A 14,364-nucleotide genomic window follows, 5' to 3' on the forward strand; every position below is an offset into this window, starting at 1 on the left:
AAGCGCTTGAAGCCTGAATACAGCAACAACTTAAGCTAGTGAAGAAGTGTGGCTTACCAACACAGTGTGCCACACGTTTATCATTTTAATGCGTTTAGAAGATTCGTTCTTGACAACATAAAATGTCTTCACTCCTCAAGGTGGACAATGAAATTAAAACCAAGGTACGTTTTCCACTCATACGATCACTGGCAAGTTTAACGACTTTGTTTGTTAGCATTCGAGCCACACTTTAGCATAGTGAGCTGATGCTAAGCTAACGCTGGTCACCGGCTTGTTTCCCGCTCAGCGGAGACGCACTTCAGACCGTCACACGAATGACGGGTCATGGGTGGATCGGTGTGTTCTAACACACAAGCTCATGTTACTTAAGTGAAATAAATGTGTTTTTTACGGCATTTGTTGAGTTTACTTGGAGTACCACATGTTCAGCATCAGGCCCTACAGTGTACATCAGCCGGTGTCATCTCACATGCGAGTAACTGTTAAGTTCACTATCACTGTCACATCTTGGTGCTTTCATCCATACACAGGTCCTTCATATTTATCAGAGTTTCTGTTTGTTCACGTCAGAAGGAAAATGAACAAACGTAGGATCAATCGTATTATTTACGCAAGTAAATAAATTGATAAAATAGGAAATGCTTCTATTCCGTTAAGTGACCGTAATACGTATTGTAGCTGTCTCGTTGGAACTTTAGTTGAAATAACCCATTATTAGTGGTTTTAATAACATACTGGGCAAATCTTCTACCAAGTTCAATACTATTTTTGGAAATGTAAGTCCTAAAAAAATGAATAAAAAAGCTACAGGGACCTTAAAATGTGTGTTTCTGCATTCTTATTTGTTCCACATCTAATGTTTAAATTTGATTCACAGGTTGACGCATTTCGGGAACGTATAACTGCAGAGGTGAATACCATTTATTTTAATTAAAAAGTGCTTCACCTTTATAAATTGAATGATAATAATTTTATTTGGTTTTAATTTCAGGCAGAGGAACTAGTCGCATCTTTTTTCCCAAAGAAGTTATTGGAACTAGATCACTTTTTGAAGGTTTGTAGGAACCGATCATTGCTATATTTGGTGCTTTCGTTTTGTCTTAAAATGAAGGAGCTGCTGAAAAGTATTATCTTGTTTTTTTAGTTTTTTGCAGTGTATGTTTAACCTTTCTGGTTAGACACAGAGTAAAAACACTGTACTCTGTGGTTTTGTGGTAATTGCTTTTTATATCCTCATGGTAAAACTGATAAACCATGGATCAGGATGCTCATGTAAACAAGAGAGGAAAACTGGCAGTTTTTTTAGGGAAGCTAAAAGCTGCACAGGAGACCCTGAAGGTGACACTTGCTGTAGTGAGAAAAGTTATTGTCAAGGTTAAACCCCAGGAAAGCTACTGGGCCTGATGACTACCCAGGCAGGTTGCTGAAAGTATTTGCTGCTGAGCTGTCTGAGCTCCTTCTAGACATCTCGCTCTCTCTAGGGAAAAGGTTCCAGCCTGCATGAAGTCCTCCTTCATCATCCCTGTCATTTTTTTGATATTGAACATGGAAATACAACAAATATCTGCACATAAATGATAATTTGATATGGTCTTCCTCCAGGATCCGATCATAAACATCAGTGAACTGAAGGAGATCCACTCAGAGATAAACCTGACAGTGCCAGACCCAATCCTTCTCTCTAACCTCCATGATGGTATAGATGCGGTGAGATTCTGCCCTTAATCTTTTCTGTTAAACACTAAGAAATGAGAAAAAAATATTAATTATGTTTTAAATTCTCTGACAGCAAAATGCCAAAAAAAGGAAGTTGGAGGACGGTAGTGGAGATGACAAGGGTGAGCTGATAACCATCGCTGCATTTACTCCTTCTTCCAGCCGCTTCAACAGAAATGAAACTGTGTTCTCTTGTCCTACAGTGACCGGCACCAAGATCTTCGTCATGCCTGGAGGGATGATGAAGAGCAATGAAAACCTTGTTGACCTGATTGAGAAGGTCAAGCCAGAGATCAGGACACTCATAGAAAAATGCAACACGGTGAGTTTCTGTCACGTTGTCTTCAATGTTTACTCATAACCAGGTGTTTCAAGATGTCTGCCATAACCACATTGATGTCTGCTCTCATCTGAGCTCCTGCTTGTGTCTGCAAACTAGCTTTATGCAGATTAATGAGACGGTTTTCATTAGATTAGCATATTTGCACCTGAATTAAATCAAAATCCAATGAAACAATATTGTCAACTTCATACATGCTCTTGTGTTGATTATAGCCTCACTTCTCTAGCTCTCTTCTGTCAATTGTTGCCGCTGCTAAAATGTTAGCCACCATGGTTTCCTCCGCAGGTGAAGATGTGGGTTCAGCTGCTCATCCCCAGGATAGAGGACGGCAACAACTTTGGCGTGTCTATCCAGGAGGAGACGGTAGCAGAGCTGAGGACAGTTGAAGGAGAGGCGGCGTCTTACCTCGACCAGATATCTAGGTGTGTAGTGCTGCAGCACAATGACAACACAAGTCAAGTTTACATTTTCTGTCTTATTGATCTATTAATGTTTTAAAACTTTTTGTTTTGTAGATACTACATCACAAGGGCAAAGCTGGTTTCTAAAATAGCCAAATATCCACATGTGGTAGGTTTTTCAATTCTTCTCTCTTTGACTTCTCTCATAGAAGGTCTTAAAGCCGCTCAACACAAAATGATGGTCTTATTTTCTTTAAAGCGCAACTAATGTGTTGGTTTAAGTGTGTCTTAAATGTATGTTGGACTCTATTGTGTCATCAGTATGTGTCTGTTTGTACAAAACTGTCTTTTCATTGAAATATTTACATTAGAAAATGTGCTTAAGCCCCGCCCACTGAAAACCCTTTTGAGATGGTCTTGTTTACCATAACCACACCCACTCTGCTGTAATTGGTCAAACATCAAGGTTTATCATTGTGTGTCATTAATCCCAGAAGTCGCCCCCACCAAGGGACTCGTATAAACAAAGTGGGGCGTGAGAGAAGTCATTATTACGTCATAATAGGACTCTGCTCCCATAACTTCTAATTTGTCGAGATTTCAGACAGGGGAGGACTTTATAAAGTAAAAAGTTTAAAACATGGTCATGGTGAGGAACTTACTGCATCTTGGAGAAGAAGACTTTTTCACTGGACAACATGCCTGTAGAGTCTGTGTGTCATGTGACAGTGGGTCAGGTCCTCTCATCTAGTAAACAAATGTACTTACTGTATGTTACCAAAGGGGTTCTGTGACATTGCAGTTACACTTTTCTGACACTGGGGGAGCTATAAACCATCATATCAATCTTGAGCACTACTTCTATCTAAAACTGTTTTTGTGTCTTCAGGAGGACTATCGGCGCACAGTCACAGAGATCGACGAGAAGGAATACATCAGTCTGAAGATCATCGTCTCAGAGCTCAGAAATCAATACGTATGTAACGTTTCACCTCCTCTTTACATCCGTGAGAGAATCATGTTATAACTAGATTTCGAGATGAGACACAGCTGATCATTTCATTCTCTACATCCAAGCCTTGTGTTTAGTTATACATTGTTACACTCCGCTTTACAAATAACCCTTACTTACTTACTTACTCCTATTGGCTCTACGTCTCCCTTTTTGCACTTCAGTTTCAGTTTATTTAAAAATACAATGTGCAGCTACATTAACAAGATGGCTGCACCAGATTTAGCACAAAGCTAATTTCCATCTGTAGTCCTCGATGCAGTAGAGTTTGGCTGCTGTCTCACCTGTGTTTGTTCCTTCGCGCAGGTAACGTTACACGACATGATCCTGAAGAACATTGAGAAGATCAAAAGGCCTCGCAGCAGTAACGCCGACGCCTTGTACTGATCTTCAGCCGGCCTTCACACCCCCCGTCATCGTCCTCTAAGATGGCTCCACATACTTCAGTACAATCACCTGCGTAGAAAGACCCGTTATTTTCATTTTAATTGTAAAATATGTTGTTTTAAGCCCTCGAGACACACGTGGGGGTGATCAGCGGAGAGATGCTTCATTAATGACAGTGAATTGTATTTTTTAATTTTAATTAAACATTCTGTCCACATATCTTCATGAAATCTCGTTTTTTTTTTATTTAGAAGGATTCGATCACAGTAGTGACTTTCTGACACAAAGACAACAGACTTGACGATAAACTTTAACCGATCTATTTTCATTTCCTCTGCAGTGCCTACAGTGGCCACACGGTGTCAGTGCGGGGAGATTTATTAGATTGAAACAACCGGTTACGTGAAGGAAAGAATAATTGATAACGTCGACATTTCTGATAAAACGTTAGATGTGTGAAGACAAGCCCACAATAAAAAAAGTTGTACTTGTAATAGTAATACCTTTCCTTTTTAGTTCTTAAAGATATCTATGATATAAGATATTCCAGTATTTCATTTAATTGTAAAAAAAATATATGTACACAAACTAAATAATCTTAAACTATAGTGTATAAAAGCTAAACTATCATTTAATCTGCTAAATGTTTTAAAGGCTAGTGGTACAATAGTTTTACTCTTGTTTATTTGATTAAATAATACACCTTCATTCTTATTACATTAGGGATTTCCTTGTCATTTACATCAACTCAAAGTATATCATTACCTTAAAAACACAATTTTCTTTTTTAATTGATCGTTCCGGATTAAGGGATTAAAAAGTTAGATTTTGGTGAACATTTCACTTTCGTTAGACAATTAATTTAGTCACAATAAAATGCCCATAGGAGTGTGTTTCATGTGACCTCCAGCATCAGCAAAACAATCCAGATATGGACTCACCAGATAAGGGTCCCAGTGGTGTTACACAGAAGAGAGATAAGATTGTCCCGGCGGAAACGTCACACTGATTATGTCACTTTGTGGTTCCTCAGCTTGTTGCTCTCTGCTGAGATTTGCAATATCTATCTTTGCAACCTGTGGAAACGCCACGTTACATAACGGTCTGTGAGGCTGGACCTGCTCGTTGAAGATTCAGGAAATCTGTCAAATATGATGTTGATTATTAAAATCTTCAGCCATTTGAAAAATCTTAGTTCAAACTTTATTTCCAAAAAGATAATGCTAGTTTTATCTAAAGGAGTTTGTGATTTATTAGGATTTCGTTCACTATAGTTTATTTTTCAATACACACCTGTTTCTCCTCTGGTCTTCAGATTGTACCAAAATGTAGGAACGAGTATTAGTTGTAGCTTTTTATTAATTAAACCTGATTTAAACGAGGAATATATGGTGTGATGTTGTTGCCATTTCATTGACACGAGTGACAAACATCCTTCTCGAGCTCTCTGTTGTTTGGGAAACACGTGTCGCCGGCGTCCATCTCTCACCTTTGACTGCTTCCATGACAGTGTCAGTATGTGGGCCCGGAGAGTGAGCGGGGCATGCTCGGGTTAATATTTAATATGTGTTCCTGAGCCACGAATTAATCAGTATCAGCAGGAGACTTTCCCAGAAAACAGGAAGAGCACAAACAACTTAAATAATAATTTTTAGTTTAATTCATTTGTTTGAAATGGCACCATAACAATAAAATGACGATCAAACGTCTATTTTTTATTTTTTATTTTTATCCAACAACTACGGTTTCCATTTAAGTGCTGAAATAAATGATTTGGAATTATTTTGAGTTTCCGCCTCATAAAAGTCAATGGAATTGTATTTTGCTATAGGTTAGCATAGTTAGCTTAGCATATAGCCTCTATCAATGTCAGTGCATTTACTGAATTGTATATATTTTACAACAACAAAAATGAATGAAACTCTGTAATTCAATGAACATTAACAGCTTAAAATCCAAATCTAAATAACAAACGACTTTTCTATTGTGATATTTGAGGTCATCTTGTGCTGGGTCTCAAATCGAATACTTCTCTTAGTATACTAGAAGTTAGTATGCATCAGGATAGTGTACATACTAACTAGTACGCAAATTCTCCACAGATAGTATGTCTCAAATCAAACAATGTCGCTACGCACTAACCGGAAATGACGCGAGAGCTTCTTCTTCTACTTCTATTTAACGATGTAAGTATATGAATATATATATATTTATATATATATATATATGACGTAACTTCCGTTACTAAGATGGCAGCCGTTTAGGGTAGATAGTGTCCATCGAACCATACTCAGTTTTGTGGGCGTTTTAGTACACCAATTTAGTGTGCATGGCGCACTACATTACGCATACTAAGAATTGAGACGCACTTACGCACTAAAAATACTAACTTTGAGTACGCAAGTATGCGATTTGAGACACAGCATTGGATTTTTGGTGGCTCAAAATCACAACTTCTTTTTGTCCGTCTGTCCATCCATAACCACCTGGAGCCCACACGGGACCAGGATGGTTGGAATGATCAGAGCGAGAGAACTTTTAGCGAAAGATAAAGTGTAGTAGAAGGTGAGGTTTTCAGCCGAGATGGTCCAAGTGTCCAGCAGCCGAAGAAGCAGGAAGGAGCTGAAGATACAACACGTCTTGAAAGTGATGTTCGGGTTCTTCGCGCCGCATCGGAACCGCGTTCCCACGCCGAGCCCGAAAAGAACCCCCATGTTGCGGGTGAAGCTGGCGAAGGGCGTGGTATCGAAGTGGACCCAACCGGGCTCGGCGCACCACCTCTGGGCTTTTGGGATGGTCCACAGCAGGTCCACGCCCACCGCCTCCAGCAGCAGATAGAAGCCCACGGTGAAGACGCTCAAGGAGAGCACGGTGGAAACGTACGTCCTCAGGTTGGCGCTGAAGATCCACTTCATCCCGGAAACAACATGCGCCACTCCCAGTCCTGAGGAGACAGGAAATGCATCGGCCCGGATCGTTTGAATAACCAACAGGAAGCTGCGTTATTTGATGGGGGCCCCGGGGGCCCGACGAGTGTCTTCTCAAGATCGAAGATTCATGTTTGTTTTATTATGACGTATCAAGACCTATGAAGATGTTAAGATGGATCAGAAGTTAATAAGATGTTGAAGAAAAGGATTCAATGAAGGACAAACACGGAGAGATCGAAGATAGATTTGACCTCCAAGAATGAAAAGACAATAGTCAGACTTCTCTACCTGTCATCATGCCGGCCACGACCTGGTGCGGGAAATGTGCCGCCACGTAGACCCTGGCGATGCACACCCCCAGTCCCACCAAGGACATCAGCGTCCACAGAACCGTCCACAGGAACCTATAGAAACGGGCTTTGACAACGTTCTTCTCACACACTCGTCAAGATGTCACACACCTATAGAGGACAGGAGGACACTGTTTCTCCGCCGCCATCGCCAGCACGCCGGTGACCATCACGTACCAGACCCCTGCCGCCCCCATGGCGTGACCCGACGGACTTCCTGCACGGACAGATAGAGGCACTGTTTGGATTGTATTTCTTGTTCTTGGCAGCATTTTAGTGATGGATCAGGATCGTGACTCCTTCAGTCCTTGAACAGTACCTGGTCCAGTTTCACATGTGATGGGGAACTGCTTCAGCGACGGAGCTCGCTCCGCCCCATAAAAGCGGGTCTCATGAACCCACCAGTACGGCCTCTCCCCGAACAGAACCCTGCAACAGAACCTTCAGAGCTCAACGCTAACATTCCCGCCGCGGGTCTTTGGTACCATTTGAGGAGCAGGTTGAGCCAGTCCCCGATGACGGCCACCCAGACGAGGCGCAGACTCGTGCTCCGCCTCAGGTGGAACCATACTGGGAAGAACCAGAAGAAGGCGGTGTGCAGATCAGCCACGTTCGAAGCGAAACCGAAGAACGCCTCGTATCTGCCGTACTTGCTCTGGAGGTGAACCGCCAATTCGACGCCCCAGCTGTGCAGAAGATCCATGATGTCACATGAATGTCTATGAATGTCTGGTTCCCTCTCTCTGCCCCTGTTTCAACCCATCTGGACTTTACTCAAGGCTGGTCCAATCGTTTGTTTTTGGCCTGGTGCAGACAGGTTACCTCTCACCCTCAGGCCCCCTTTGAACCCACACTCTGAATTTAAAAAAAGAACACGGTGGTTGCAGAGAACACTTATAATACTTTTACGCATTTCTGTGTATATCATGATGTTAACACATCATAATATTACATATATTAGTGTGATGTATGAGAGGCGGTGAAAGACGAGGTCATCATAAGGTAAACAACAACAACAACACACAGCAAACTAAAAATGTGTTGCACCAAATAAAATCACAATCATCAGATTCAGAAACTTTTACTGCCAACACATTTTTTGGCAGTCAGTTCATAATAAAAGAATGAAATAAGAAAACACACAAAATAAACAATAGAACAACAGCTATTCTACCACGCCAATAACCCATAATATTCGAATCATTTTTTAAATAACTATACGTGACTATAAACAGAGGCAATAACAATACAAGTTAAAACTCTGATATCAGGTTAAAAACGATTGTCACGTGAAAAATATGTTTTTCTTCTCACACCATCATTGAATCATTTAATGGTCGATCACTTATGTAACAAATGAATGGATCATGAAGCCTCAGATCCACTGACTGAATATTCACAGACCAGAAGTTATGTAACTGCTCGACCACACGTGAAGACTGTTACTATGAACTGTTACTATGAACTGCTACTATGAACTGCTACTATGAACTGCTACTATGAACTGCTACTATGAACTGCTACTATGAACTGCTACCATGAACTGCAACTATGAACTGCTACCATGAACTGCAACTATGAACTGCTACTATGAACTGCTACTATGAACTGCTACCATGAACTGCAACTATGAACTGCTACCATGAACTGCAACTATGAACTGCTACTATGAACTGCTACTATGAACTGCTACTTTGAACTGCTACTATGAACTGCTACTATGAACTGCTACTTTGAACTGCTACTATGAACTGCTACTATGAACTGCTACTTTGAACTGCTACCATGAAATGCTACTATGAACTGCTACCATGAAGTGCTACTATGAACTGCTACTATGAACTTGTACTATAAACTGCTACTATGAACTGCTACCATGAACTGCTACCATGAACTGCTACCATGAACTGCTATTATGAACTGCTATTATGAACTGCTACTATGAACTGCTACTATGGACTGCTACTATGAACTTGTACTATAAACTGCTACTATGAACTGCTACCATGAACTGCTACTATGAACTGCTACCATGAACTGCTACCATGAACTGCTATTGTGAACTGCTATTATGAACTGCTATTATGAACTGCTACTATAAACTGCTACTATGAACTGCTACCATGAACTGCTACTATGAACTGCTACCATGAACTGCCACTATGAACTGCTACCATGAACTGCTACTATGAACTGCTACTACAAACTGTTACTATGTCACCATGTATATAACCAGCCTTGAGTACTTTCATGGTCACATGAAGAGAAAAAGTGTCAGTACTTCACATATATGTCAAAACTTCTGCTTCAACATGTATTCAAATATTTGTCTGTACTTTTTTTGTGGTTTCCTTTATGAACCTGAGACACACATCATTGGCTCATTATCGTCGCTCAGTCGACTGCGTCTCTTCACGTCACACCGTGAGTACAGTAGATGTTGGATTAAGAGCCGGCCTGTGATTGGTGGGATGACGACAGCAGTGATTGGTGGGGACGGTTCTTGCGTACGGGGACACTGATAGCTGCTATCTCCTCTCCCGCTTGTTTGTGTGACAAACCTCCCAAACTCCTCGCAGTTTTACTGCACACGTCCAAGGTCCAAAGATCAGCGTGGACATGCGTCGGGATGGTGGGCTGCGCAGGTATAAAAACAACCAGCTGATAGCAACACTCTCACTCACACACACACACACACACACACTGGGCATCGAGATGATGGACTCGGTCATGGACGTCCTGCAGGGCTTCGGGGTCAGCAGCACTCACTACCTGCAGAGTCACTATCATGACGCCAAGGGTCTGTTTCTGTGGGTGTCCTGGGCTGCCGACCTGAGGAACACCTTCTTCATTTTCTTCCCCCTGTGGTTCCACCTGAGGGCGTCCGTGGGCATCAAGCTGATCTGGGTGGCCGTGATCGGGGACTGGCTCAACTTGGTCTTCAAGTGGTGAGTTCCACTTTCATTTGGCATTCGTTGAACCCAATATCTGAGTGGCATCAAACTATCTAAGGTCAACCTCATGTGTATTATTTGCTTGATAAGACGGACAAACTCAGTTTGAATAGACTTTTGAATCCTCTACCGTATGAATGAAAACCGATACAACTGTTCTTGTATCTCCATGTATTTGTGGTGTAGGACCTTATATTGGTACTGTTGTTTGGGAATAGATGGTTGGATGATGTTAAACCCTTTAGGTTATTATGTTGGTCTCCTCTCCTTAGATTTGTTAGTTGATCTTTTGATTCCTCTCTTAGTCCTCCTAAACCAAAGAACCTGGTTTCTTGACCAGTAGTTATGGCATTTTTGACAGTTTGGGTCTTGTCTTTCATCGCCTCGATCTCTGTTACCCTATATACAATCGTAGTTATACCTCTGGGCTGAATACAATTGTAGTTATACCTCTGGGCTGAATACAATTGTAGTTATACCTCTGGGCTAAATACAATTGTAGTAATACCTCTGGGCTAAATACAATTGTAGTTATACCTCTGGGCTAAATACAATTGTAGTAATACCTCTGGGCTAAAAACAATTGTAGTTATACCTCTGGGCTAAATACAATTGTAGTAATACCTCTGGGCTAAAAACAATTGTAGTTATACCTCTGGGCTTGTTTAAACGCTTTGTGACCCTGGTCTGGAAAAGCGCTATATAAATAAAAATGACTTACTTACTTACTAACAATTGTAGTTATACCTCTGGGCTAAATACAATTGTAGTTATACCTCTGGGCTAAATACAATTGTAGTCGTACCTCTGGGCTAAATATAATTGTGGTTATACCTCTGGGCTTAATACAACCGTAGTTATATCTCTGGGCTAAATACAATTGTAGTCGTACCTCTGGGCTAAATACAATCGTAGTTATACCTCTGGGCTAAATACAATTGTAGTCATACCTCTGGGCAAAATACAATTGTAGTTAAACCTCTGTTCTATATACAATTGTAGTTATACCTCTGGGCTAAGTACAATTCTAGTCATACCTCTGGGCTAAATACAATTGTGGTTATACCTCTGGGTTATATATAATTGTAGTTATACCTCTGGGCTAATAACAATTGTAGTTATACTTCTGGGCTATATACAATTGTAGTTATACCTCTGGGCTATATACAATTGTAGTTATACCTCTGGGCTATATACAATTGTAGTTATACCCCTGGGGTACGTACCTCTGATTTGACCCACACGTATCAGTCACTTACGTCAACAGTCATTTCTCTTTAGAAAGTTGGTCACATGACACCAAATGACCTGCGTTGCTCTACAGGATTCTGTTCGGCGAGAGGCCGTACTGGTGGGTCCACGAGACGCCGTATTACGCAGACGGTCCTCGTCCTCACATCGAACAGTACCCCATGACCTGTGAGACAGGACCAGGTGAGACATACTCGACCCCTTGTGCCGTCACTCTTTCTAACCATGTTGTTCTTTAGGAAGTCCCTCGGGTCACGCCATGGGAGCGGCAGGGGTCTACTACACCCTAGTGACCTCCATCCTGGTCTTCATCGCCACCAAGAAGAAGCATGGAGGCAGGAAAAACAACAATCATTCCAAGTGAGACAAATCCCGAGCGGGTTCAATCATTCACTGGCAGATGTTCTGAAGGTAATAAATAACCCTGGATATCCTGTCAACAGGTATCTGAGGATGGTGCTGTGGACGCTCTTCTGGGCCGTCCAGGTGTGCGTCTGCTTGTCGAGGGTCTTCATTGCCGCACACTTTCCTCACCAGGTCGTCGCTGGTGTCATAACAGGTCAGTATCTTAATGAGGACAGGATGTTAAAAGAGACGTCTAAAGATGTCTTGATGTTCTTGTTAAGATCTCCATAAGGTCTGAGTTCTCACTCAGTTGGTCTCTGTGAGTCCTTGAGTTGATAACTTCCCCACCTGCGAAAATATCTTTTCGCTCTCTGCCCTTTTTTGTCTCCATTGCTTCCCTAAGATTCCAAACACCTGTTGATTTATAGTCTCAGACCTCAAAAAAGCTGATGCTTGATATGAGGCTAATGCTAAGCTAACACCAAGTGTGTCCTTCTTCAGGGATACTGGTGGCCGAGGCCTTCAACAGGACCCAGTGGATCTACAACGCCAGCATGAAGAAGTACTTCTACACCACTCTCTTCTTGACCTCCTTCGCCGTGGGCTTCTACCTGCTGCTCAAGGCTCTGGGCGTGGACCTCCTTTGGACCCTGGAGAAAGCCCAAAAGTGGTGCGTGAACTCGGCGTGGGTCCATCTGGACAGCACGCCCTTCGCCAGTCTGCTACGTAACATGGGAACTCTATTCGGCCTGGGCCTGGGTCTTCACTCCCCGCTGTACACGGAGAGCAAGAAGAGCAGCAGCAAGAAGGTGAAGGCGGTTTGCCTGGTCTGCACGCTGGTTCTGCTGCACCTCTTTGACTCCTTCAAGCCTCCCACCCACAACTTCGCCCTCTTCTACCTGCTCTCCTTCTGCAAGAGCGCCACCGTGCCGCTGGTCACCGTCAGCATCATCCCGTACTGCGTGAGGGGCGCGCTCGGGCTGCACAGCAAGAAGGCGGCGTAAGAAGAAAACACGTGACCAGGAACTCAACTCAGGTGTGACACATTTGTGGAGCTAAACCATCATCAGGACCAGAACTTTATTGTGCCAGAAGGTCCAGCAGAACTTACGACCACCTCAGACCTGTTGATGTGATGTGTGACAGTTTTGTACCTTTTGTTTTTTTTTTCAAAACTCTTTTTTTTATAGAGACTTTTTATTGTTCAATGTTTATAAATGTTGATTTGAATACATTTGTACATAAAACTTTTCCTTCTTCTCATTGTTGTCACGGCATATTTGAAAAAATTAGATGAGGCATGTTTCACTTTAGCACATACGTTACATTAGATAAAGTGCAAGGGATGACAAAGTGCAAATATAAAGAGCGATTGTTAAGGGCAGACAGCTCGTCAATCTTGTGCGTCAATGAATTGACCCCCATTGTGAAGGTGGGGATCGATCGGTCTGTTAGCTTAGCCTTTAGCTTCTTAGCAGCTGTAGTTTACGTTTAATCTTTGTGGCTTTAACTTTATTTACATCACCACTAAGACAAAATGGTTTGTTATTATTATTGTTTCATTATTATTGTTTATTTTTAAATTCCATTTATTACTTTAAAAATAAAAAATATTATTATAATTATAAAGTGAAAAGAATATAAATCAAAATTAGCAGTTTGATCAAGCTGTTAAATTGTAAGGATGTATTCACTAATAAGATATAATAATAAAATAGATATATATTTTAATATTCACAGGTTTGATCTTAGAGTGATTCATATATATTTCAAACTAACTGAAATACCAGGTAAAAACTACATTTGCAAACCCAAGAATCCAAAAAGACAGACGGTGAGGAGAAAATAGAGTAATGCAGGTGGATTATATGCTTTATAATTACAGGAAATTATAGAATTAATATAGAAATATTTCTTATTCAAATGTAATAAATAAATAAAATTCAAATTGGACATATTTTAATTTAACAGGGATCTTCTGTTCCCTTTAAATGTAAAATAAGCTCAATAAGATGAAATTATGAAGATATTCTCTTATGTATAATGTTTTATAAATGGTTAGAATTAAGTCGAAACTGTGAATATTCAATGCTTTAACAATCAGACAGACACAAACAGACTCACTAACTTATTTATATACAGTTTATATCAAATATCTAAATTAATTGAAATACCTAAATATAGGTATAGGTAAAAAAAAAAAGTTGTATATAATAACTAAAAAATAAAAAATATTTATGTGTGAAAGGGAAATATTTCTGTTCATCGGTGTTTCCATCTCAGAGAAAGAGGAGAGAAGAGTTTCCAGGCAGCAGAGGAGAGAACCGAGGTTCAGGTGGAAGACATGACACACATTTCTCCGTGCACGTGAGCGTGTAGCGTGCGTGCACGTGTTGCTATAGTCACCATTATTCGGGATTTTAAACCCCAGCAGCGGCGTCACTCCAAGTGATATCGTCACTCGACCTTTTTTCTTTCCGACCCTGAGGATGTGTTGTTGTGAGGTTTTCAACCCCAGACCGTATGGATCCTGAAGAATCATTAACTCAAAACCAAATCTCAGGGTCAAGCTTGTGACGTACATGCTGGCGTCACATGTCTATATGTGCTGCTCAACAACAAACACCAGCCTCCCCTCAAATGTGGGTCCAACATACGTATTGCTCAAGGGC

General features: G+C 41.2%; 3 protein-coding genes across 3 annotated transcripts; 2 read left to right on the top strand and 1 right to left on the bottom strand.

Annotated features, from left to right (window-relative positions):
- The first annotated feature begins 26 nt into the window (after positions 1-26).
- Positions 27-4,079, top strand: psme3 (proteasome activator subunit 3). The gene is made up of 10 exons (XM_087782823.1): positions 27-164; positions 881-913; positions 995-1,057; positions 1,606-1,710; positions 1,793-1,841; positions 1,923-2,041; positions 2,348-2,484; positions 2,578-2,632; positions 3,353-3,439; positions 3,782-4,079. The coding sequence occupies exons 1-10, from the start codon at positions 123-125 to the stop codon at positions 3,860-3,862; spliced, it is 771 nt and encodes a 256-aa protein (XP_087638949.1). The 5' UTR covers positions 27-122; the 3' UTR covers positions 3,863-4,079.
- A 1,485-nt stretch (positions 4,080-5,564) lies between these two features.
- g6pc1a.1 (glucose-6-phosphatase catalytic subunit 1a, tandem duplicate 1) lies at positions 5,565-7,845 on the bottom strand. Its single transcript, XM_087782824.1, has 5 exons — positions 7,628-7,845; positions 7,462-7,571; positions 7,254-7,359; positions 7,081-7,196; positions 5,565-6,806 (listed from the first exon to the last, which is right to left on the bottom strand). Exons 1-5 carry the CDS (start codon positions 7,843-7,845, stop codon positions 6,310-6,312), a joined length of 1,047 nt encoding a protein of 348 aa, XP_087638950.1. The 3' UTR covers positions 5,565-6,309.
- A 1,971-nt stretch (positions 7,846-9,816) lies between these two features.
- g6pc1a.2 (glucose-6-phosphatase catalytic subunit 1a, tandem duplicate 2) lies at positions 9,817-12,836 on the top strand. Its single transcript, XM_087784143.1, has 5 exons — positions 9,817-10,090; positions 11,421-11,530; positions 11,587-11,707; positions 11,791-11,906; positions 12,194-12,836. The coding sequence occupies exons 1-5, from the start codon at positions 9,858-9,860 to the stop codon at positions 12,694-12,696; spliced, it is 1,083 nt and encodes a 360-aa protein (XP_087640269.1). The 5' UTR covers positions 9,817-9,857; the 3' UTR covers positions 12,697-12,836.
- The last annotated feature ends 1,528 nt before the right edge of the window (positions 12,837-14,364 follow it).

The sequence above is a fragment of the Callionymus lyra genome, chromosome 2 (assembly GCF_982586985.1).
Source record: "Callionymus lyra chromosome 2, fCalLyr1.hap1.1, whole genome shotgun sequence".
NCBI lineage: Eukaryota > Metazoa > Chordata > Actinopteri > Syngnathiformes > Callionymidae > Callionymus > Callionymus lyra.